General features: G+C 39.0%; 3 protein-coding genes across 8 annotated transcripts; 2 read left to right on the top strand and 1 right to left on the bottom strand.

The window, feature by feature from the left end:
• Positions 1 to 1,543: 1,543 nt before the first annotated feature.
• On the bottom strand, positions 1,544 to 6,078 carry LOC145463277 (Golgi-associated plant pathogenesis-related protein 1-like). 2 transcript variants are annotated; one of them, XM_081447017.1, is made up of 6 exons: positions 5,720 to 6,078; positions 4,717 to 4,885; positions 4,403 to 4,634; positions 3,591 to 3,660; positions 2,770 to 2,928; positions 1,544 to 2,483 (listed from the first exon to the last, which is right to left on the bottom strand). In XM_081447017.1, exons 2-5 carry the CDS (start codon positions 4,856 to 4,858, stop codon positions 2,773 to 2,775), a joined length of 600 nt encoding a protein of 199 aa, XP_081303143.1. In that variant the 5' UTR covers positions 4,859 to 4,885; positions 5,720 to 6,078; the 3' UTR covers positions 1,544 to 2,483; positions 2,770 to 2,772. The 2 variants fall into 2 exon arrangements, with proteins under 2 accessions (XP_081303143.1, XP_081303142.1); XM_081447016.1 differs by having other exon boundaries at positions 2,774 to 2,928.
• Positions 6,079 to 13,057: 6,979 nt separating this feature from the next.
• LOC145463556 (uncharacterized) lies at positions 13,058 to 20,677 on the top strand. 3 transcript variants are annotated; one of them, XM_081447319.1, is made up of 5 exons: positions 13,058 to 14,330; positions 15,943 to 17,065; positions 17,642 to 17,830; positions 18,225 to 18,371; positions 18,939 to 20,677. In XM_081447319.1, exons 2-5 carry the CDS (start codon positions 16,955 to 16,957, stop codon positions 19,110 to 19,112), a joined length of 621 nt encoding a protein of 206 aa, XP_081303445.1. In that variant the 5' UTR covers positions 13,058 to 14,330; positions 15,943 to 16,954; the 3' UTR covers positions 19,113 to 20,677. The 3 variants fall into 3 exon arrangements, with proteins under 3 accessions (XP_081303445.1, XP_081303446.1, XP_081303447.1); XM_081447320.1 differs by having other exon boundaries at positions 13,058 to 16,012; positions 16,953 to 17,065; XM_081447321.1 differs by having other exon boundaries at positions 13,058 to 16,012; positions 16,950 to 17,065.
• A 447-nt stretch (positions 20,678 to 21,124) lies between these two features.
• LOC145464561 (uncharacterized) lies at positions 21,125 to 25,236 on the top strand. 3 transcript variants are annotated; one of them, XM_081448497.1, is made up of 6 exons: positions 21,127 to 21,686; positions 22,324 to 22,387; positions 22,717 to 22,803; positions 23,166 to 23,235; positions 23,528 to 23,578; positions 24,513 to 25,236. In XM_081448497.1, exons 1-5 carry the CDS (start codon positions 21,287 to 21,289, stop codon positions 23,573 to 23,575), a joined length of 669 nt encoding a protein of 222 aa, XP_081304623.1. In that variant the 5' UTR covers positions 21,127 to 21,286; the 3' UTR covers positions 23,576 to 23,578; positions 24,513 to 25,236. The 3 variants fall into 3 exon arrangements, with proteins under 3 accessions (XP_081304622.1, XP_081304623.1, XP_081304621.1); XM_081448496.1 differs by lacking the exon at positions 23,528 to 23,578 and having other exon boundaries at positions 21,125 to 21,686; positions 22,327 to 22,387; XM_081448495.1 differs by lacking the exon at positions 23,528 to 23,578.
• The last annotated feature ends 41 nt before the right edge of the window (positions 25,237 to 25,277 follow it).

Below are 25,277 nucleotides of genomic sequence, written 5' to 3'. Positions count from 1 at the left end.
AGCACTGAAAAGAGGTAAATTAACAACAAAAACGTCACTCAGAACTGCCTTCACTAGATGGGAAAATAACTTAAATTTTGATAATTCAACATAAGGCAGAGTAAACTAAAAACAAGAATTCAAGAGTGAATCTTTACTCTTGTTTAATAGAAAAGTAAAAATAGTAGTCTGTGCTATTCCGGATAGAACAGAACCAAGTTAAAAACAATGTCACTCGAACCAGTTCCGACAACTTCACTTGATGTTTGTTTTTTGTTTTCTTTTTTCTTTTTTCACTTGGGTTCGTACATTTCGAAGAATGACTTTCTTCTGACTCTGAAAGCAAGTACGTGCTGGTCCTAAATCTGCAAGATGAGCTTGAATAAAACATAGTACAGTCGAGTCTCTCCACAACGGCCACCTCGGGAGCAGAGGAAAGTGGCCGTTCAGAAGGGGGGTGGCCGTTATTTGGGGGAGGGGGAGGGTGTAGGGGATAGGGGTGTAATATGACACAATAAAACAAATAGTACGGTACGGATCAAGTTTGGCGATCTTTTACTATATAAAAATGGGATTTGCACCTTTCGTCAGTCGTTTATTAACTGGTCGTTGTCAACAGGTTATTTTGACAGTAGGGACGATGTTAAGAGGCCGTTGCCGTTGTGGAAAGGAGGCCGTTGTAAAGAGGTTAAAATAAGAGTGAATGTATGGACTGTCCGCCGGGACCAAAAAACTTGGCCGTTTTAGAGAGTTGGCCGTTAGTGGAGGTTCGACTGTGTGTACATGGCGACTAATTATTGCAAGCTGGCGAAAAGCTCTATTCCCAGTCAAAGCCTAGTTTCGCACTTGATTACACGAGGAATCGTCCTCGCGTTTTCCGGAATAAGATATTCAAACCTCGTAATTTGTCAAATGGCCTAGGTATTAGACCGATGTCTAATCATTATTTATGTACGATCCTGGGACAAATTGCTGCTGAAGATCACCAAAACATCAAGGTAAGCAGGACGAAATTTTTCCTTTTTTTGTCAAAATTGGAGTGCATACGAAAACTTTCTTCACTTTCTTTGCCAAAAATCTTTGCGCATTTCAGCCTTGATGAAAATTTAGTCCATCTAAACTAAAAACAACTACTTCGTGAGTCTACCTCAGTGTCTTTAGTAATACTATTAGTTTTAATTAACTTGTTTGTTTGATTAATTATTCTAGGATCTTGATCGGTCTGAGAATCTTTTTTTAAAAAAGGCCAACCATGGAATTAGCATGTCATCATATTAGCAAGGAATAAAATGGACAGACCACAAGACTGGAATCGAACAAAGCATTTGTCGTGTCTCAGTTCAACGCCATGAGAACCCTTTCATTGCCTGTCTGGTCACCCTCATTATCTTAGCGTCCACTGTTGTCCAGACCATTGTCATGCTGGTTAAATGTCAGGACCTCGGCCTGATTGTCTAAAGGGTAGGTCACTCTATCAGTAACTAAGTGCACAAAGTCCGAAGCGGTACTGCCAGAAAAATTCGGTGAGGGTATGCGGCCCGCTTCCCAAAACCCTCACCCTACATATGACCAATATCTGCTATTTTCCCTACCCTATTTATGACCAGACCAAAAATTCGATACCTTATTTATGACCGTTGCGGCTGACACAGTTGCCCTATAAACTTAATTTTGGAAGGGCTTTCGTTTATGGTCTTATCGATAATGATGAAATAGTAGCTTCTTCTAAACAACAAACTTAATTAGAGACTAGAGCGCAAAAACCATACCATATTTAAGACCAAAATAGCCAAAATCGATACCCTGTTTATGAGCAAAACGGCTGAAAAACCATACCCTTTTGGGTCGCACATACCTATGTAGCCCATATAAGGGAGTAGCTCCCACGGGGCACAAAGCCATCTGCACCATCCAACCTCCAAATAAAATGTTATTTTACATAATAATTAACTAATTCTTGACCTCCCCTTTCTGATCAAAACACTTGAGCCCAGGAACACCAGGCTTAATCAATGCTGTGCAGTAGCCACTGCTCACAAACGCATGCGTCGTAAGTCAAAAGACTCATAGCTACGAACTCTATAACGGACGTTAACAAAGAAAACTTTATTTCGAGTAATTGAAATACGTTGAAACACGAAGAGAAGAAATTAAAATGCTACAACTAAATCATGATCAATATGGATAAATCAGTACAGTTAATTGAATAAATATGAGCGCAAGCAGAGATGTGTAAATAAAAACTAAGCTAATCAACTTTATCACAGTACACGAAATAAGGTAATGAAAGCTACATAGGTTATTCAGCAGCCACCAGTCGACAATGTGCGTGTATGCATAGTGGTCATGGGCTTCAGTTAATTTTTTGTTTACTACCACAAATGCTGCTGCTGCTATTACTACTACTACCACCACTGACGTCTACTACTACACAAGTGCTCAGCGTACATTTTATAAATCTTGAGGATGCATTATAACATCTCCAATGAGTCAGCTAAGCCCATCTACAAAAGAGAACAAAATGAGTTTTTGAGATCATCATAAACAACGATGTAACGTGGCTAGCCAAATATTAAGTATGAAAAGTGAATTATAATTCGATTGACTGGTCGATAGAGATAAGATATACGTTCTTTACAATTGGCTAGTTAACTTCTAGCCAACTCATCCTTTCACTATTTAGAATGAGAACAACTAATAATTTGTCTGATAAATTCACAACAATCTGTAACAACACCAGTTGAAAAATATTGCCCCATTTTAGTTATCTTCAAACCATTGATGACGTACTTACTAAAGCCTTTTGCCAACGTTGCTTTCAAACTGGCCTACATAGTTCCCTGGTGGGAAGTAACGAGCCACTACATAGCTTTTGTAGAAGCCCTTGTTATCCGGTTCTGAAGTTGTTGCAATACCGACTCCAACTGCTTTAGTTCCTTTCCAGACAACCTAAAATACAAAAGCGTTTTTCTGATGTGCTCCTAAAAATTGTAACAAGCTGCCATTGTAGAATAAAATTGAAAAAGTGTCCCGCGCCAGCGTACCATACGAATAACTGCTTGGAGAACAATAAGAGTCGTCTACTTCACGGCAATCTGCGCCCAGTTGCTGTCTTCAGATCAACTTTTAATGTAAGAGGCAAATTCCAACTAAAAAATACCGTGAGCCTCTCTCAAACGGAACGTATTACATACACAAGGCAGAGACTCGAGGGCCACCAGCAACGAAGTAGAATTCTTTAATTAGAAAGAGAATTAGTGGGTTATTATGAAATCTTTACACCAATCTTTTGCGATAACGATTTCATTCATTTACTGAGGAAATTAATAGATCGGGCAGACAAATGGACAAAAGGTATCAGAATTTATCGTTGCAGTCGGCTAGGCTTAAGATCACTCCGGGAATATAACAGTTTTTAAAAGTTTGATATATTTGAAAGGAATGATTGTTGCCACGGATGAACATAATGTGTTAAACGTTTTGCGAACCCTTAAAACTAAAACCTATTGTGGCGACCTTCTACATTCTGAAAAAAGTGAATTGCAAAATTTGATGTACTAAGATCAGTGACGGAAAAAACCCACCCCTCCCCCATGAGTAAGTACGGTTACCTGCGTGAAATGACCAGTGTTATGAGCAAATCCAGGTTTGTCAAATTTGTAATCCTTTATTTCTTTGTACCTTTAATCAGTGAAAACAAAAATCACATATCAAATTTCTGCTGCAAAGACATATGTTTCACTCAGTTTCACACCTTTTAAGGTATGATCAAAAGCCATGATTAAAAGCCTTAATAGGCTTTCAATCAAATATCTGCTTCACAATATGTACATCTTTATTTTAAATAACACTTGCTATAAACTCGAATTTTGAGCAATTTAGGAGGCTCTTAGGACTAAAGCAGCTATTTCAATATCCAATTAAAAGATCTTCAAACAATTGGTAATCCGCTCCCTATATCTGAATCGACTTAAATACCATGTCTTATCCTTGACGAAACTTGGCAGGATTTTTTTGGTTGTCGACAAAGAGACACCAAATTTCAATATCCAATTGAAAGGTCTTCAAACAATCGGTAATCCGCTCCCTATATCTGAATCGACTTATATACCATGTCTTATCCTTGACGAAACTTGGCAGGAATTTTTTGGTTGTCGACAAAGAGACACCAAACGGCTTCATCTCCGGAAATGGAAGAGATGGAAGGTTTCTATTGTTTTCTATGGATAGCTGTGTGCATTGCGAATATATAAACGTGCAGAATATCTCAATAAGCTGAAACGTCCATTTTTCCCTTATGATTAAGACCACTACCTTTTGGGGCGTTTTCAGTGGACGGAAAGGGCTAGTGTTTGCAAAAGGTTGAGAAATCTTTTAACCAGGGCAATCCTTACATTTGTTTGTTCAACAAATGGTCACCTACCAAGCTTGCACTGCTTGTGAGCACGTAGCGGCTGTTGGAGCCTTTGACCAGGACATATACAGATTTTCCCCTTGATCAGGAACTGATGAATGTGCCATATGTCCTAACCTGACCAAGTGATCAGCCCAGGCCTGCGCGTCCTCTGCCAGCTTAGCATCCCAGACAAGCTCTGATGTGTCCTCATGAAGAGCACGCTTGGCATTATGAGCTCGAACACAGGCATATTGGTTCACTTTAGAACAAAATAGAACGTGACTTTCTTGACAATTAACAAGGGTAAAGCCACAAAAAGATCATAACAGCTAAATAACTACCTGTACGTTTTTCTACTCTGTACTCTTTGAACAGTGGCGAGTAATCGGAAAAACGACGCAGTGGTACGCTTGCACGACCAAGAGCGCCATCACAGAAGACTTGGAATGAAACAAGGACCAGAACAATGATAAAAGAAGACATGTCACGGGAGTATCCAAAAGCTGATATCTGGTGAGAAGATGAAGTAATCAAGAATCAAAATGACTGAATCCTTTTTCTAACCTGGGGTTACTATCTTTTCATTTAAACTAACAACCCAGGAGTACATTTCCAGCTTTGGATATGCGTGGCTTAAAGAAATTGTGAACAAGAACATTAAGAAAACTGTAGAGACTTAAGTAAATAAGAAAATTAAAAATCGCGCATGGAATTGTGTCCATAGCACTGCATGTACTAAAAGAGAGGAAAATGCAATGATCATGAGACAAATACACCTAATTAACAAGATATTTCAGAATAAAAGTGAAACGGTTACTGGAAAACATTGGACAGAGTATATACAATCAATGGGTGTAAATCGTATACGGTTTTTCTCTTTATTCCACAACGCTCACTTTTGGCGGGAATCGCCTAACACCCGCGCATCATTAATACTAAACTTGTCTCCTATTACTGAAAAATTCAATTCAGTCAAGTATTCGATAGTTAATTACCAAAGACGTGTACACTCTTTTTATTATCATTATTTACGTTTTCTACTTCTGATTTGTTGCACGTTAGTTCGTCTTAATTTTGGCGGGAATTTTACGCGCGCAACTTAATCTCAACTATATTTGAAGGCCCAATGCGGTTTCCAGTGGGTTCAAAGGCTTAAAAGAGACACCGCTCCCTATATAAGGCTTATAACTCCACACTCAGCCTTCATATTTTATCAGCATTACTAAACATTTTTTGCCGTGACCGTGTCATGTTGCTCTACAGTGCATGGTAGTCATAGCGCCGTGTGAAAGGGGCTACAAACTATTGCTTATCAGAAAATACACGGAACTGTAACTCGCTTACCTTAATCGCTACAAGCTGCGGAGTGCTTACTAACAAGAGGACGAGTAGTGTGTCGACCGATGAAAATATTTCTCGGAGATTTGAACAACTTTCCCCTCTCACGACTACTGTCGAATAAGTGTAACAGAATGCGTACCACTGCTAATAAATCATTACTGCCGCTACGGGAGAACAATACATGCCAATCACGACAAATCGGTGAAATGGTTTCAAAAAGAACTGAAAACTAATCTAATCAGTGACGAATAAACCTGTCAACTCATGATCATCAAAGCCCGACAGAACCTGATGTAATTGCCTCTCAAATGTTTGAAGATCGACCTCAACCAAACCGCTAAATAGCTAGTAATTATTTTCAATTTAACGTTTCTCACGGCGCGTTTCTTGATGCGGGTAAGGATCAACGATCCAAGATCACTTGGATCATGGCGCAGCAACGGAACCGAGGATTCCACTCTGGACAAGGATTTATCTTTTCCGTTGATACACCATTTGAATCATTGATCCTGACCCTGATCATCCCAAAGGAACGAACCCTTTGTGTTAAACCGTGATCGACGTACAAGAGTACGTCCTATAAGTCACACAAAGCTCTATGTACAGTTCCATTTACTTTGTTCCATGCCATGCTGAAGAGTTTCTTCCGTTTTCTGACACTAATATTGCATGTACAAATCATATTGAACGCTTAAACAATGCACTTTGTTACGACGTCCCTTTTGTTGACATAATGCAAATAACGTTTACTTTAAGATCAAGCTATGTAATTATTCTTAGCGCTGATGTCGTGATTCTGTCATTTTGGGAAAACGTGATAAATGGATCTTCGCCAATAACGTGTCACGCAAGTTTGGTGTAGTTGTTGATCCCTCTCTTACTTACAATATTTTCTCTCTTTGTGCGCACTATACATGGTCTTAAGATGTCCGAGAGTGAATTCTAACAGCTCGATTGATTTATTAATGAGATAAGGATTAGTTTGGCGCCCTAGCGGTTTAGCCTTTGCTTGACCTTGCGATCTTGGTCTTGATTTTGGCGGGAATCACGATAAAGGGCTAAAATATTCGACTATGAAACTAAACTATTTGTCATGACCCTCCGGTCATGCACTTAGCACATATTCAATGTCGCAAAAGGATAAAAGCAACTTTCCTTGCTAAATCACATGGACATAACCATACGACTTCGTTCGTTAGTTGAATATACCATGCAAGGTCATGCAACATTTCTTATACTTTGACGCTATCAGATCCGGGTTATAAACTGCACTTAAAACAATTAAGGCCCCTTTGCTGCTCAACGAGGGATGTTGCGTTTATAATGGAGGCAAGTTTACCGTGAAAATTTATTTGCAAAAACGAAAGAAATCAATGTGCAAAACTCGATGCAAAAGACCTCGCGATCAACTTTAGTCCGTGGCGTTCATTGGCGATGAATCCGAAAGCCTTCTCTTTTACAATTTTCTTTTAATTTAGTACAAAAAAATGCAATACTGAAAAGGCACGAGAGAAGTCAACGTGTTCTGTTAATTACAATTAACAGCGTGTTAACAACATCATTTCACTTAATTTAGAATGGAAACAAGAAGAAAACAATCCGAGTCTTGTAACGATTTTTTGCTTTTGTAAATAGTTCACTCTCGATCATTTTGGCGGAAACCGATTCTGCGCGCGTTACTAATTAGAGTTTAAATCCACGAAGTCAGGCTATTACTAGCACCAACTTCTGCTTCAGTAATCTGAATTGTGTTATGCTATATTATCAAGCTCTACGTTCAATCGTCATCTCAATTGTATCATAGAAGCATATTCAGATATTACATCGATTATGCCACGTTATGTTGTTCAACATACAAACAAATTTCATCTCGTGCGAACAGTATCATTCACAGCTAAAATATGAATAATTTATTGCTTTCAATATTTAAACGATTATCGATCATCTGTTGTGCCATTGGACATTGCGTCAAGCCGTGATCATCTAAAAGAGTACATTAGAATGCGCCTTTCAAGAGAGCTATAAACACACATGTCACACGCTTCGTTAACTTCGCTCTTTGCTGAGGGCTTCAAGCGCGCTGAAGAGCTTTTCGGTTTTTGCTAATATTGTGTTGTGCCTCGGTATATATTGAAGCAGTTTGCTGTCACATTTACTCAATTAGGATTTCTGATATACAAAACTATGTAATTATCTATCACGTTTTTCTATCATTTGGCAAAAAAACCTAAAATAATAACGACCTTGTTACATTCCTGTGGCTTTGAATCACCTTTTGCGCACTGTCGCTGAAACACCCACAGCGTGAGTTTTACGAACTCGATCGATATTTGTGAGTCTGTTCTTGGTAATTTCATTGATACCCTTAGACGAATTTCGCTAGGTTATGGTGACGCTCCTTAGCAGTGTCCACAATTAAAGCCTATCCGACCAAGTTAAAAAAGAAAATACAATGAATCCGGAAAATATAGTGTAGTTACATGACTTGCTACGTTGTTCAATGACGCATGTAGTTTTGGCAAGAAAAATGAACTCCCATGTAAAACAAACAAAGTGACAAATTCCGGACACAACTAAATGTGTAGCAACCAGATGCCACTATTAAACAATTAGATTATGAGCTCGAGATTTCTATCGCGTGATAGTTGACGAGGGCTGCGCCCTCGTCAACTATCACGCATAGAAATCGGGAACGAATAATCTAATTGTTTTAGTATAAATCTACCAGTCGTTCAAAACTTCATCTAAATCCTCTTCACAGACATTTCGAAAACGCCAAAAAGCGGCTGCCATTTTTTTAACAGGGGCACACTGAAACGCTACTCAATATCTATCACAGAATACATAGTGGGTAGCGTAGCCAATCAGAGAACGTCATTCGTGATAGAACGCGAGTACATTTATACTTAAGTGCAGTAGAAATGTTGTTCAGTCTCAATAAGGCAGACATTTAACAGAATGCGGTTAGGTTCTTATGCATAGCTTTACAAACATTTGTCAGGATTAAATTATTTCCTTAAAAACGAGGTCACTAAACCGCGTCTAAACCAAACAGGATTGAATTTTACTCAGCGGATTTAATTACTTTAATCATGAAAGGCGCAAATATGGGATTTCACTATAATAGAGGGTAAAAACTAATAGGACTCCAACAAAAGACCTAAAATGGTTGCATCAAGATCAAACTCATCATTTATGAATAAATTTCAAAAGTACGAGTGATTTTTTTTTCTTTTGTAGTTTTCTGATGCGCGAGAGCCCTATTAACGCGTTACCTTTTCTCCTGTCCCAACGAAATGCATCCCCTTATCTTTTAAATGCTAACGAAGTCTTAGTGGCCTGCAGTATGAAAGGTCACCGCCCAATGATAAGGACACATAAAAGTAAAATTCTTGGAGTAACCTAGCTGTGCTTTTCATTAAGAGGGAGTGGCAATGCTCCTATGTTGCCAGCAGTTGGTAGGTATTAGCTTCTAAACAGCGGACAAATTTCTTGACTTTTTAATGATGCAGTTCAGTTATGCGTGTGGTTTTGATGGCAGAAAGACTTAACTAAACAACAGAGGTACCTTTTTACCTTGCTTTCTGGGGACAAAACAACTTTTTGAGAAGCTTCAGTGAAGGCTTGCTGCCAAAAAGCAGCGTCTTAATTTACATTATGCTCTCAATATATGTATTTTAATTTTATTTGGCACCATTTCTAGGCTTTACTTGTCGATAGTCATTGGTTCCAATCCTTAATTTAAACGGTAGTCTCCACCCTTTCTTTTGTATGCCATTTCCAAGCCTGTGAACATGCATCGACATTAATTTGCACTTTTTAATACTGGCAGGAAAAATGCGCGAACAAAAATTATATCTTTACTCCGTCCAAAAATATCCCGTGCTACGTTTTGTAGTAGAAAGTGAAGGAAGATACCCTCGTGAGATATATTGATATATAGCTCCACGTTCAACCTTCGTTCTGGGCGTGGTATACGGACATTTTCTACCTTGTTTTATGCCGTTAAAAATGCATGCTCTCAAAATTAAAGTTGTTATGATACTGGCTTACCTCAGTTGCTACAAGGCGTGGACGTTAATCTTATCGACCGAAGAATTCTATCCACCGAAAGAAAAAACAAATGTACTAGTTGATAATTCCGACAAACTTCCACTCTGAAGACTGCTGTCGAATGAATCTAACAGAAGGTATATCAATGCTTATAGTTCATCGTAGTGGATATTGGAAAACAATGTATGTCAATCACCACAAAACCACAGAACTTGTTTTAACAAAACACGAATAGAAATCTATAAGTATAAAAGAATAGTTGCCATGCCTTATTTTGTGTCAAGGAATTGAAACCGCAAACACCTGATAATAAAACTTAATCCTTCATTCAAAGACCATCATCATTGTTCATAAATTGTTTTCAGAACGATCAGGACTGTAGCGTCAAACTGTGATAATTATGGGTACATCCCATAGATATTCGTAGAGTTATGCACGCATTTCACCTGATAATTTCCATTTGTTAAGCGCACCGGATGCGGAACTGCTAATTCCTCAACCCCCACTGAAAAGTTTTGTGATTTCTTTAGATACCCTTTCTTTAGTTAGTGTTTAAGCACAAAAACGCCAAAATATTTCCGTGATTTTTCGGTCATACCCCAACCCCCCTTACAGGTGCCACTTGCAGTTGCAACTTTGACAGAAGCTCCCTTCTCCAAGTAAGTAGCCCAGCTCGATGTTCTGTTCATAATCGTGAAGCAAACATTGTTGCTTTCCTCTTAAGCTGTTCAGCGATGCAAAACGTCTCAATAAATAGGGCTAAAGAACTGCAGTCAAAACAAAAGAATTTGGGCTCAGTTGTGAGTGATGTTACATTTGCAGCGACAGAATCTTAATTCTTATTCTTGTGAATTTATTTCCTTTTTCGTTTCAAAACTTGCACATGGATACCATCTGTGAAGTCACCGTTTGCCTCAGTTTAACTGGGGCATGAGCAAAAACGAGAATGTAGCACTACAGCGATATCATCGTTTGATTGTTAAACATACCGGAACTGGTTCAAAACAATTCTATTCCCTTGAATGGTTTTCCCACTACCAGTATAAATTGGCAAAGATAATAGCTGATGTTAAGCTGTCAATGTATCAAACGAAGATCTATGGAAAGAGGCATAACAGGGTCATATAAGCTACCACGATGTGTCATGCTGCTGCGGTGCACACGCTGGTGGGAAAAGCGGGGTTATAGTTGTTGTGGCTACCCGTTGGTCTTTAGGTCGTGAGGTCCAAGTTTAACCCGGCTGAGGTCATTTTGCTATGTTGGCCCGGGCAGTGTCGGTCTTCATCTAGGTCGATACAAGTGCTTTGACGAATTACTTTTGTGCAAGCTTACAAAATGTTGGAAATATTCGTGAAGGTGCAGTGAAGTTGATCATGAACGGCTAAATTGACTCGCAAATGACCAAACCAGAACTATTTCAAAATAATTATATTCCCTTGAATGGTTTTCTCACGATCAATAGAAATTACATCAACTTGGAAAAAAAATCCAAGTTCCAGATGGGATTTGAACCCAAGACCCTCCTCTGTCATTTCTACATTTAATATTCCTCACTAGAAATTGCCAAAGATAATAGCTGATGTTAAGCTGTCAATGTATCAAACGGAGATCAATGAAAAGAGCTATAACAATGTCATATAAGCTACCACGATATGTCATGCTGTTGCGGTGCACACGCTGGTGGGAAAAGCGGGGTTACAGCTGCTGTGGCTACTCGTTGATCTTTAGGTCGTCAGGTCCAAGTTTAACCCGGCTGAGGTCATTTTGCTTTGTTGGCCCGGGCAGTGTCGGACCTCACCTAGGTCGATACAAGTGCTTTGACGAATAATCAATTCCTTTTGTGCAAGCTTACAAAATGTTGGAAATATTCATGAAGTTGCAGTGAAGTTGAACGGCTAACTGGACTTGCAAATAACCAAAAATAGGTCAGTTAATCCGCTTGCGAAATACCAACCACAACGTTCTAAAACAAAGAGTTTGTTTGCTTTCCGATCGATCATAACTGTTAAGTCAAACCGTGATCCACAAGGGAACATTCCATAGTAGCTCATAGTCTTTTGAAGAGCTGAGCGCATATTTTACCGGGATCAGAATTTTCATTTGTTCAGTACTGTGGAGACGTTATGTTTACTTCTCATTTAGCTCCCACTGAAGCGTTTCCTGTTTTCTTTAGACGTCCTTAGCTGTGGAAGCTTGTTGACTGACAGACTGACAGACTGACTCTAATGTACAAACTTAGTCATAACTTAATGGACATAACCTCAGAAGAACACTTAATACTAAACAGTGAAAAAAGAACACGCAACAGCCATGCTTTTAAGTATAGGATGCCAAAAGTATCTAAGGACGTTTTTAAGTTTTCTTTTTTTCCTAGATCAATAACAGAGTGGAACCTACTGCCCGCTGACTTAGTAAATTGCAAGTCATTATCTGATTTTAAGTTAAATTTAGGAAAACACGTGAAATGAGTAAAGTAAATTGTACTTAAGAATTATTTTTTAATTATCCTTTTTGTCTAGCTTATGCATATGTGCATATATGTTTGGTACAGTTGATGTGATGTCTTGATGTGATGCGGGACTTTATCAACTAAATAAATGTAGATGAATTAACTCTAGGGGGTAAATCAAGTCTCGCCTGTTTTTGTTTAATCACGTTTTGCACGAGCACTAGGCAAGAATCCCATTTTATGATTGAAAACTGCCTCTGCGCTGAATGTGCGATTTTCGATTCGGGTGTGAAATTAACTAGCGGCTCAGTATTTAAACTGCGCATTCAACCTTCTGGTTTTGTTTCGTTTTTTTGTTTTTTTGTTTTTTTTTTTCAAAAATCTGTTGAATTGTCTTCTCCTTTACCTGATATTATTCAGAAAGGCGTATACCATTGCGTGAGTTAAATAAAACATTTGTATAGAAAAGCCCTTTCTATTCTAACTTAAACTTTCATTTTATCTTTTAAAAGCCCAAAATTGTCCCCCATACCAGAAAATGATGAGATATATCATTTCTTTTGAAGAAACGAAACGAATTGGAACGGTTGAAATGTGCTCATCGCGTTTTTTTTGACCAGAGTCACTCAATTTGGTTTAGCAGTATGAATTGACAATGTTTTCATGTAATATGATTCTCGAAAGTTTGTTGTCCTCTCAGTGGATGGAGGCTTCTCTTGGTAATTTTACTGAAGAGTGTGACATAGTTTGATGTTCAGTCGTGGCTTTGTTCAGCGACTGATGGGCCGAAAATTTTAACAATAAATGATTAAATGACACTGATCATATGACATGATACACTTCTTACTGATCTCTTACATCAGTCGACAACTTCTGCATATTCCTTTTTTCCCATTTCTTCACGAAAATAGAAATGAAATTGAGCTTGCATTAATCTTGAAACAAGAGAAACATTAATCTGTTTAAAGTGTTTGTTTTCAACTATTGGCTGCGTGCAAATTCTGACGACAAATGGGTCTGACGTAATGGGTTCAATTTATGTACACAGTTTGGGTACAAGCATGGACACAAAGTTGATGCAAAAGTCAGAATTCCAATTTTTGGAGGATGCAAAGACTCTCAGCATTTCAGAGATGTTTCCGGGAAACATGCTTTTAAGCAAAAACACTCCTAGCTACCCCGCCACATTTTGCTTTTCGATCGGTGCTAAGCAATGGTAGAATTCGGATTGTTCCTTAGCGACCTTGAGCTAGGATCATTAAACATGGTTTTAAAGGTACCGGCCGTGAAATGTAGATAACTCTTACCTCGCTTGCTGCATGTTTCAATGTGCAGGACTGATGTTATTGTGGATTTTGATTGAAGGACCTATACCGTTGGCAGAAATAATTCCCTGGGAAATCAATTACACTAACAGAACTGTGTTAAAAATGATTTTGAGTTTAACTCGGACATTTTAAGGGAGCAATTATTGCTTGTTCCTCTATTTTGTTAGTTCCCACAAGAAAAAGATGACGGGAAGCTTCCAACGTACAAAAATACATCCGAAATGCAACTGAAACAACACTACTTCGCCATTGTATTTTTTCCCCTTTCGTCTCTTTGTTATAAATAAACAATACTGAGGTGTTTCCATCTTTTCAAGAGCAACTCTGAGTTTTGGTTTTGGTTTTGTCGATGCCCTTCAGTTGCGTAGCAACAATATGTAATTACACGCGAACACATGTCAACAGATAACTTCCCATAAACGTGTTTAACAGTTTTAGTTCCACGAATTAAATTTTTATGAAGCTCAAAATATTGCTATTCTTTCCTATTCATGTTGTCGAACCATACAATAGATTGAATTAATAAATTCATTGTGTCAGCATGTATCTTTTATTGCCTTGCTCCATGGATGTCAGACCACTCGGATTTTGTTTTTCCGCTATGACATCACCTACTGGCCGACTTCCATGACTGTTTGCTTACCCTGCAAGTTGATCAACAATGAAACCGGCAGGTGATATTCGTCGCTGAAAAACGACGAGGAATATTACTGGAAACCAAGCAACAACACTCTAAAATGACCGGAATATTTTCTCTTTTCCAACCAGCTGAAGCAAATTTCTGGTAAGACGAAGAATATTTCTGTGTTTATTCGATGGATCTTGAGAATATAACAGCTTTATTATCGCTATATAGCAGTAATACATGATTTGCGTGCATGTGCGGTGTGAAACCGACCGGCCGGCTATCGAAGCCTTTTTGTTATTATCCCGGAGTGAGTACAGCGCTTTTATTCATATTTCACTCTTCCTGGCTGGTCGGGTTCACATAAGAATCGTTATTTCGTAAAAATTAAAACAAGGTTTGGGTTGATGTTGCAAAATGACTTATCCAGCCAGGCATAAAATCACTCGGTCGCTTACAGTTTGCAATATGCAGTTATGCGACCTAAAGCAAAAGCGGAAACCAAATTGCATACAATCATGACAGTTCAAAAAATTGAAAACATATATATATTGGCTTTCCAGTTCGTAAATTTGAATATGTCCCACAGCATTGAATCGATCCAAGTCGTCAAACAGATTCGAAAATGGTAAACCATCATGAAAATCAAATTAAACTTTGTTTGAAGTGGCTTCTCCAATGTCGTGTGTCGTGTAAAGAAATGATTATAATTATAATTATTGTGAGTTTCGCCTTTTTTAATCGTCCGCTGAGTTTCTGTTAACCCTACAGTTAATGTAAATAACGCAAGAACACTTCGAGAGTCTTACTAACCAAAGCGGAATATTTTCTCAAATATTACGAGCTTCGCAGATGATTGTTCACAATTGACTAAATATTATGTTTCAATACGCAGCTGGCGAACTGGAAACTCGCCTTTTTATTTTTCCAGAATCTTCTTTTGCGTCGCCGAATTTGAATAAGAAACCAGACGACTGGAGTATGGATTAAAATCAGGATTCCAACTCAGTTTTGTTCAAGAAGCGTAGTGCACACATTTGAATATCAGCCAAATTTGCGGGATATTTATCGGTAATTACTTTTCAAGCAAGAACTGAACTGAGTATGAGTGTAAGATCGTTAAGTAACTTCCACAGAAAATGGCAATTTCGGGCGCATCGATAGATGAATAAAACAGCACTTATTTCAGAGTAAACAAAATTTGATTCCCAAGCTAAACAGCATGTACAGTCAGCCTGAGGCCACAAGACGGACGGCAGGTTGGTTAGAAACAACGCTGATGAAGATTACTGGCCTATTTAATTCTCAGATAACATATTTAAGCTGAATTATTTTAAGTTCGTTACACGATGCCCGGCTAAACTTTGTCGAGTAATGGTAAATAACTATGATTTTTCTTGCGTTATAAGGAAAGCGAATAAGGGATGTTTCGGGAACGATTAACGGTTACCATTTTTGGTAACAGCTTAATTAGAACGAATTTAACGACAACATGAAAAGCCGATAATTTTCAAAAAACCCTCAAAGATTAATAGCTTAGAATTTTCAGTTATGACCACCATAACCTTCACAAATCGACGTAAGCGCTGGATTAAACATTCGGTAAGCAAATCGTTTAATGCAATACCTTTTAAAAATGTAAATGATGAGCCATACGTCATTTATAGTCTTGACACTGTTACTTCTTCCGCTGGTAAACATTAAAGTGAAAATTTTGTCACTATACATACATGTATATACTGAGTTTTAATCTTTTTAATGTCACTACTAGAGTTTCATTGCATTTCCAGTCTGAAGATGAGAGACATTTCTCCTTGGACATGGCTTGTGTGACGCGGAAGGTAAGCAGGATATCGAGTTGAGCTACAAGACAAAAACTGGTTGGTTAGTCCTGGTTGACGCATAATAATTAAAAGCATTTTTCGGATAATCCCACATATTCAGTCAATATTTCTTTTTAGCAGAGATATACGAGACACTGACAAGTATTTCTGAGATATGTGTTCACTGACAGCGAAATGGTATAGAATAATTGATTTTTATTATATTACATGGCCGAACTAGTCCGCGATGAAAACGAGAATTCGTCTTGGTCCATTAGCGGTGCGAGTTCCCTTAGCGGTGCAGACCGCTCAGGAATTAATTTCAGCGAATTACTTTTTTCAATTCATTGGACAAGTAAACAGTTTTTTTTCCAGTAGGAATCTTCTTACCATAAATCTTTTGATAACACATTGTTCGTGGCTGGTCTGACGCAACGCTTTCGTTTCGTCCCGGCCAAGCGAGTCTTCATTTTAGAGACCTTTCTGCTTGGCAAACTCGTTGATGATCGCGCTCAAAAAGTCCCGTTCGCTAACAAAATGAAGACAGCATTTCTGAGACTCTCAGCGCCATTCGAGTTTGCCAAGCAGAAAGGTCTCTGAAGAGTCCTTTGGTCAGAACGAAACGAAAGCGCAATGTCAGACTAGCCACGAACAATGTATTATCACAACTGTATGGCAACTTTTCTTGTCATAAAACTTTTGACCATAAAACTACCAATAAGAGCGCGCGTTAGATTCAAGTTAACTTCAACTATATAACGATTATACTAAATGACTGACCCAGTTTGGGCCGGACGTGAAAATATTATCTTCAATCACGCGTCCGATCTATTCACCTCGAAGACGATATTTTCCTGTTCCTTCCTTTTACTCTCTCTGTGATAACTGAATTGAATGTCCTTTTGGAATCGCTTGTTTGTGTGAGCTTTTTTATGTTTTTGTCTCTATGTTTCAGTAGGCATGGAAGACAATTCGCCATCTTTGTTACAAAAACGCAGCTGGATTTCACGTCAGAGCATTAACAAGGAATTTCTCAAATCATATTCCGGAATCATACGAATAGCTGAGATGGTGGGTATCACGTCACGATCGTAAAAAAATGCGAATCCTGTAAACACCTGATATCTATTCAAGCTTTGAGGAAAGCCACGTTGGAAAGCCCCGGAACCTTTTCGGGCCCGCAAAGCCATTTTTCGTTAATCGGTATTTAAAGACAGACAGGTGTATATGCCTGAAACGTCTTATATGAAGGGAACCTCTTCTCATATTAAGAATATATGCATAAAACAGCTCAGTAGTCATAAGGTTTGAGATTGTGCTATGGCTTTTTGGGTGCGAAAACTTTTCGGGACCTTCGAGAAACGGGCCCCTGAATCGTTGGTTTACAACCTTAAGCGAGACGTCGTGCATCTCCGACCTTCTCACTTGGGAGCACCCTCCCCTCCTAGATTGCATCAGAGGGCAAAGGATAAAATCATTACTGTATCTCGCCCCGATGACCATTTTATTCACACTTTCTCAAAATGTGGTTCGACTGATTGTCCCATAACTTAGCTACGTTTTACGAGATCGACAGTGTTTTGATATTAATATCATTATGTTAGGAGAAATGCGAGGTTAACCAGAGTTCTTTCTTGCTTTTGGCAGGTGAGCCTTGCAACTTGTTTTGGTGCATTGCTGCATTATGTCAAGCTGGTTGCCAAGACAACAGTAACAGACACTGCGTTTTTAGTCACTACGGGCGTGTCGTATTTTGTGACATTAATTCTATTTCTTACAATAGCCTTCGATCCACAGCAGAAATTCATCAGATCCACTAAAACCTGCAATATCTTAGTAAGTTATACAATGACAGTATATGCTATAAAGAGCGAGTGCCAATAAACTTCTACTAGGCAAACACCGCGATTCATTAGTAACGCGCTCCACCCTCGGCTATGAAGACTGACACACAAATGAAGTATTATCGTCATTAAGATAATGCGAGTTCCGTGCGTAAAGTTACAACGAGGACTCCTAGTCCCGTTGGATGAGGTACTACACCTCCACAGGTTTCCCCTCGCAGAGTTTTTCAGGTCAGAATTGCCCAGTAATTCGCTGAAATCCATTTCTAGTATACTCCTGGTAAGGGAGGGACACTGATATCTTCCCATAGCTATAAATGACAACTTTACACGGTTCGATGTATTATACAATGTCTTGTCATGGATACCTTATTTTTCTTACATAGATGGCCGTTTTCACACTAGCAACCTCTATTGCGTTGTTAACATCATCAAGCCTACTCGCAAGCGAGGCAGCTAAGCTGGGTGACTCCCATCATCATGTGCCATACCGGGACAAGTGTGGGAAGTGCAGTAAGATTAACATCGCCACGGTACGTTAGGGCTTAATTAAGTAGAGAGTGCAATCACGGTATTCGCGAATTCTAGAAATCAGATAAGTACAAATAGGCGGATATCCCGACGAATAAACGGTGAAAAATGAGTAAAAAACTTTGTCGATTAATCAATCTTCTTAGGCTGGTTGTTGTTTATATATTAGAAATCACTTACTGCCACGTTTACATTTTTCACAAAGCTCACATTACTCGACTTACATAACAGAATTACAAGCGTCACATTATCTTCAGTTTCAAATGTTACCAAGTAGTTTCATCATATGTAATGCATCACTAGAATGTCATATCGACAACGTCCAGTGTACAGGCTGGTTTACGTTGATGGTTCACTGAAAGACGATTACGAACTACAATAAAGTGACGTGCACGTGTTACGCTAGAGACATGTTCACGTGACATCTATCAGAGAGCTTGTGCTTTCCGGCTCTAATCGAAGACTGCTCGGGATCTTCAACGGAGATTTGGCAGTAACAGTTAGTTAAGGAAATACTCCACACTGTATTGCTCAATCAAATATCGATTCATATATTGATCTTTTTTCAGATATTTGGCTTTCTATCGTGGATCTTATATACAGTGGATTTTTTTCTTCACATGAGACAGTATGGTCAGTTTCCTTGTTCCAAACGGAAGGGATGTAGAGTGACTGTACAACAAGTTTCACCAATGACAGACAATGAACAAGAAGAGGCTGCCGCTCATGCAACCTTGAACTGAAGACAAGAAAGCTTCGCCTTGAAACGTAATTTAAACAAACTGGTGGTCTTTATGTGGTCGATAAAATGAAAGTTGGTGGAAAAAGCAATTGTTTTTTTTAGTGTGGCATTAAAACGATATCTTACACAGCCATTTTCAACATGGCATCAAGATGGTGAATATCCTCGAAGTCCTCCTGACGTCTGTTTCTTTCCGGCCAAGCATCGCAAATGAGGGTAAATCCGGGATCAGTTGAAAGTTTCCAAAGTAAAATTTACGAAGAAAATGTATTGTATTCAAGGAGATGAAAGCAAGGAAAACAAGACGCCGAAATGGCAAATATTTAAACTCAGCATTTTTCTGATCTACGTTCTCCAAGACATCGAATTCGTTGCTTCAAAGCACGAACAAATCGAAGAGAGACATGACAACCCCGGAGAGGGGGGCTCCCATTTAAAAAGGGGTCAGTCATCGGAAATTTTGAAAAGAACGCCTAAAAGGTGCCAAGAGCCTGCTTTGAGGGCGTGGGTTGAAATTTTTCTCACCCCTGAGAGGTATACCTACCAATTCTAAAACAATAAGTTATCTCCAGCCATAATTTTTTTCGGCTCAATACCAGAAAAGGCACATCAAAAGCTGTCGCTGTCGAACTTTTGAGGCTGAACACACTACGAGGTATCAAAACAGCTCTTTAACCCCAAAAGGATACGACGAGCAACCCCGTCCTTTTACTAGGGGAGGCCCCCCCGGATTATAACGCTCCAAATTTGAAAATATAGCAAACGTCCCCGTTTAGATCTAAATCGTCACCAAATAGTGAAATCAAGTGCTATTTCCTTTTGACAATCCCCTTGCAAAGAAGGCGGATTAAAAAAGTAGATTAAGGCTAGATTTTAAAAAAATTATACACAACGAGCTTAAACGCACTCTGTGACAAGCGCAGAAATAAAGTCAGTCTTTATGTAAATGTATTTGGCTTTGCCTTTGTAGGCTCGATTACCAGCCGCTGTTCGAGAAAGGAGCCCACGCTACTACTCCGAACTCCGCGGCGGGGGGTGGGGGGAGGGAGTTAAACTCTCTCGGTGAGGAACGTGCAGGGGACTTGAGTGAGTGCCGGAAATCGAGCCTAGTCTTTGAGAAGGAAGTGAAGAATGAATGCAATATTAATCTGGTGGAAAACACAGGTCGGCCGACGGATTACCGACGGTCGGTTTCGGGACCTCTTCTTCACATTTGCCATAATTCGCGTGTGACATTTTAATTGCAAATCTCTGGAAAGGTAATGAGGAAAGTAATGAAGAGGATTATGGAACCAATTATGCTATCGGTATATACATTTTGAAGGGATTTTCTTCAATCGAACGGGGTGGTTGTACTAGATTTTTTAAGGCTAGATTCTTTAAGGCCGTCAGAGCTGCAATCCATTTTAAAGCGGGATTCTACCTGAAATATGCTCCTTTTTTGCACAGTTGTGACAACCCTGATTTTCATCAAAACCCTAACAAACTATATATCACTGGAACGTCAATTCCTTGCAAATTACAAAAATGTATATTTCGATGCTGTGTCAATTATTGTAACCTGAAAACGTGTTCTCAAAGTATCACATCATGCTGTGTATGACCCCTATGCACTTGAGAAAAGATTTTTGTGTACAATTTAAAAAGAAAAAAAATGGTTTTTTTTTTAGCTTGTTTTCTAAAGTTAACAAATTGCCAGCTGATAGGAATGAGGGATTTGTAAGGAATTGAAAATGCGGAGCATTGACAACCATCTAAAGTTGCACAATCTAAATTGTCAAACATTTATTTTGTTAACTTGTATCCTAAGAAGTCTATGGCAAATTCCCTCATTCATATCAATTATCCAAGTGAGACCTAGTAATCCTGAAAATTTGACGTCAAAAGCTTTTAAAATCCTTCTTGAGATATCTTTTCTCAAAGGCAAAAAATAACTCGTTTTGAGAAAAGGAGCTTTGAACGCTTCCGGTCCGAAACTATCGAAGGGACTGGACGCTACTCCCCAGACTCTTTACTCCCTCGGTAATCAATATGGCGCCTCTGGTGTCTTTTGGCCTTAAATTTTTATGAAATGTTTTAACTTATAATCGTCTTTGCCAAAGCGTTGTTTTTGATCAAGAATAGACGAGAAACTAAAATGTAATCGTTTCTATTATTTGAAAAGCTAAGTGAGACATGAATGACAGGAAAAGGGGGAAAAGAAGACACGAGAACGATTCGAGTACCTCAAGTTCTGATGACGAAGAGTTGCGAAAAACTGCAAGAAAAACTTCAGAATCACAGCAAGTTGGGAAAGAGAGAAAAAAGAAATCGCGACATGAAAAACGGACTAGGAGAGAGAGTAGTTCAACAAGTGACAGTGGCGACGAGCGCTCTCATAGCAGTGATCACGCAGGGAAGAAAAAGAAAAGAAAAACTACGCGTGAAAAAGACAAGGCGAGGAGAAAAAAAGAAAAACGAAAGAGGAAACGTGAAAAGGAGAAAAAGAGTAAACGAAGCAGGGCGAGAGAAGATGAAAAGGCTGCTGTCAGGAGCACTGAGAAAGATATTGCCGTAAACATTGATCCAACACAAGGTCTGCGCTGCCAACATCATGCAGTACTTAGACTAACTATAAGCCTAAGCGTAACCTAGAGGCACATGTAATTTGATAATCGAGTGTGGTAGGTTGGCGTGTGGATATCGTGAGAAAAAGTGATGCTCATCTTGGTCTAATGCCCTGACCTAGTGGCCCATAGTGCCAAAAGAGATTATGTGGGGGATTCGTGCAATGTGGCAAATAGACCCCAAGAGTGGTCAGCGTCACGCCAAAGCTATTGTACCCCTGTACTGTTTGAAAAGAAACAAACGTGGACCCTTGTTTGAGTATTTCTTCTCTCTCCAGATGGAATGTCAGTCCATCACAGGGCAATATATAACAGCAGTAAGTTTAAGTTTACCATTACCTATATGTACACCTGGTATGAAGAAGCAAATCCAAGACAAATCTCACCCAAACACTACTCAGTGATCCCCTTAAACCAAAAGACTTCATTTGCAGTCCCACACGCCATTAACAGTTGGCCACCATATTCCCTGCAGATACTTTTGGCATATTTCATGATCCCATACCCTGGTCCTGTTGCCCCCTCCCTCCTCTCGCACAAAAAAATGCTAATTAAACTGCATTAATTTTGTTTACTATTTTTTCTGATTAACAATCACATATGCAGCAGTAGAAATATCACAAAAGCCAGTTTCAGCCGACTCTGGATCTGCAACAGTCACAAAAAAGAGGTATGTGATACAAACTAAAGCCATCTTTCGTGTGGAATGAATGTATAGAGAGCATAAACATTTGTATACATTGAGAAGAGGGGGGGGGGTACTGTAAATACGGCAACACATGTCAGAATTAGAAAACAAACACCCCAAGTGGTACCATGACATGCATTTGGCACCTTTAAGACATACGACAAGCACTATGCATTAAAAGGTGGTCCCCCAATCTACATCACTTACAACTTATCAATTGCCAGATGGGAGACTGCAGATACTAAGGCTGGGACTTCAACTGAATGTATGTTTTGACCAGAAATGGCTGTATCTCTTATCCCCTTTAAAAGATCCATGGTTCCCATGACAAAGGAGGAGTATGAAAAACAGCAAGCCCAGGTTAGGAGGGTGTATGACCCAGACACGGGTAGACACAGGTAAAGATATTGACTGTACAAGTAGCTACTGTTAACCTGGTGCTTTACGTTCTGAAAGTAAGCAACAACTTATTTTTCCCATCTGTTTCAAAACATGGAATAGGCCCATGGAATACAGTTTTATGTAAGTCGGATGCAAATAAATAAGTAAATAAAATTAGTTATATAGAAATGTTGCGGTTGCAGTCCAGGGCAGACCTGATTCTTGATTTAATTCATTTATCTTTTCAAATCATGAGATGAGCAAAATTTACGAGTGGAAATGGGGAGTAATGTAGTCAAGCAAACAGCTAACAAGAAAAGTCATAACCAGAGTGTGATGTTTAAAAACAAAATTTGTGTGTATGTACATTTTGCAACAGGCTTGTCAAAGGGACTGGTGAGATCTTAGAAGAAATTGTGAGCAAAGACAGACATAAAGCAATCAACAAGGTTGGTTAATGAGCATAGCTGCCACTCAAACAGATAGTCTTTACATGCTACATCTAGGATCAGATTTCTGGTGAAGTTGACAAATTACTCCTTAATTTTGGTGCAAAATTTCAACATTAATTTATAATTTCACCTGTGAAATTACAAAACTGCCATCATAATTATTATCATTATCATTATTATTATTATTACTGCCATCATAATAATAATTATTAGTATTATTATTATTTTCTTTATTTTTTTTCTTTAGTATTGTTTGATTTATTATCGTTTTTTACCATGTAATTTACAGATACTGATCATCGGTTTATACCAGCATCTTCCTCGCGGACTTCGCTGATCGGTCTTTCAGTTTTAAATAAAGCTTTTATTATGATGATGATGATTATTATTATTATTATTATCATTACTACTACTACTACGGCGACCACGACCACGACCACGGCCACGGCCACGGCCACGGCCACGGCCACGGCCACGGCCACGGCCACGGCCACGGCCACGGCCACGGCCACGGCCACGGCCACGGCCACGGCCACGGCCACGGCCACGGCCACGGCCACGGCCACGGCCACGGCCACGGCCACGGCCACGGCCACGGCCACGGCCACGGCCACGGCCACGGCCACGGCCACGGCCACGGCCACGGCCACGGCCACGGCCACGACCACGACCACGACCACGACCACTACCACTACCACTACCACTACCACTACCACTACCACTACCACTACCACTACCACTACTACTACTACTACTACTACTACTACTACTACTACTACTACTACATGTATTATAATATTGAAATTGACAAAACATGCGTGAAATAATTTTCTTAATTTCACTTGTCACCATTTGATTACCTATACAAATACAACATGAAGCTTAAGCAAAGACTGAAAGTCTGAGGATTCAACATTTCAACTTGGGGGTTCATGTGACATCAGTGCTGTGTTTGACAATTTTATTACTTTGTACTGTGTGTAATATTAATACTATCTGATGTCCCAAGGAGTATCAAAGGACCAAAGACTGACTATGACTAGAACTAAAAATGTCTGTACCCCTCAACTTTCCACCAAATGTACCAGACTCGTGCACTCACAAGTTTAAGGATATAAATTACCAGCATTTCTTAGAAAATGCCTTCATTGGATTTCTACTTTTGCATTTCATTTCAACAGAACAAAGTATAAAAAGTGCTATACAATGTACATTAAGTTATTTTATTAGTGATTTTAAACTGGAAAGTTGTCGTTCCTCTTTTGTCATTTCAGACTGCTACTCAAGGTGATGGAGCATTTTTCCAAGCTAGTCTTGGTCTTAAGGATAAATAGAACTTGGAGGATCTATGTGCAGCAACATAAAAGAATGGACAGAATGTAAAAATTGTATTCTCATATACTGAATGTCATTATTTTGCCACATAAGAATGCAAGAATGGATAAAGACTATAACATCTCCCCTTACAGATTTAACTGATAAGAAGAAATAAGGCATACATGTATGTTTAGTTCATCACACAGCACTTATTATATTCTGTTTGTGGAAAACTATGAGTGATATGTGTCGTGTGACAAGACTAGCTGCAAGTTAATATTTTAAAGTCTGACATTTTGCAGAGGAGGAGCCTGGGGATCTTGTTCAGACAATGTATACACTTAAGTGTGTTTGAAAACAGAAAACAGATTTCAAATTTACACTCGTCCATGGTATGAACATCTTATTGGATATACATTCAGTGCAAGAAGGCCCTGCATTGCACAGGAGTCTGATTGTGACAACCCAAGCTAGTGCTTGTAACTCAGTTAGTGACTGTAAAATAATGAAATGTACCTATTGAAATAATCACTCATTATATTATTACCAAGACTACTTTTTCCCTGATCATTATTAATACAAATAAACTGATTTCATATTTACAGCTCTACATCACCTTGTACTTCCAAAATAGTGATGAAAAACCAAACACAAGGCAACAAAGCCAGACTGCATAATATTTCATGCAGGTTAAGAGTGATTAGTACATTGACATTACTTTG

Source organism: Orbicella franksi, chromosome 12 (assembly GCF_964199315.1).
Source record: "Orbicella franksi chromosome 12, jaOrbFran1.1, whole genome shotgun sequence".
NCBI classification, from domain to species: domain Eukaryota; kingdom Metazoa; phylum Cnidaria; class Anthozoa; order Scleractinia; family Merulinidae; genus Orbicella; species Orbicella franksi.
Note: the sequence above shows the minus strand (reverse complement) of the source record. Positions and strands in the feature narration are given on the sequence as shown.

Coding starts and splice junctions, on each gene's coding strand:
- LOC145463277 (XM_081447017.1), bottom strand. CDS start 4,858: ATGTCTTCTTTTATCATTGTTCTGGTCCTTGTTTCATTCCAAGTCTTC. Junction 4,635..4,716: donor CAGAGTAGAAAAACGTACAG/GTAGTTATTTAG, acceptor TTTGTTCTAAAG/TGAACCAATATGCCTGTGTT. Junction 2,929..3,590: donor ACACTGGTCATTTCACGCAG/GTAACCGTACTT, acceptor TTTGTATTTTAG/GTTGTCTGGAAAGGAACTAA.
- LOC145463556 (XM_081447319.1), top strand. CDS start 16,955: ATGGAAGACAATTCGCCATCTTTGTTACAAAAACGCAGCTGGATTTCA. Junction 17,831..18,224: donor CTAAAACCTGCAATATCTTA/GTAAGTTATACA, acceptor TTTCTTACATAG/ATGGCCGTTTTCACACTAGC. Junction 18,372..18,938: donor GTAAGATTAACATCGCCACG/GTACGTTAGGGC, acceptor ATCTTTTTTCAG/ATATTTGGCTTTCTATCGTG.
- LOC145464561 (XM_081448495.1), top strand. CDS start 21,287: ATGAATGACAGGAAAAGGGGGAAAAGAAGACACGAGAACGATTCGAGT. Junction 21,687..22,323: donor AAACATTGATCCAACACAAG/GTCTGCGCTGCC, acceptor TCACATATGCAG/CAGTAGAAATATCACAAAAG. Junction 22,388..22,716: donor GCAACAGTCACAAAAAAGAG/GTATGTGATACA, acceptor CCCCTTTAAAAG/ATCCATGGTTCCCATGACAA.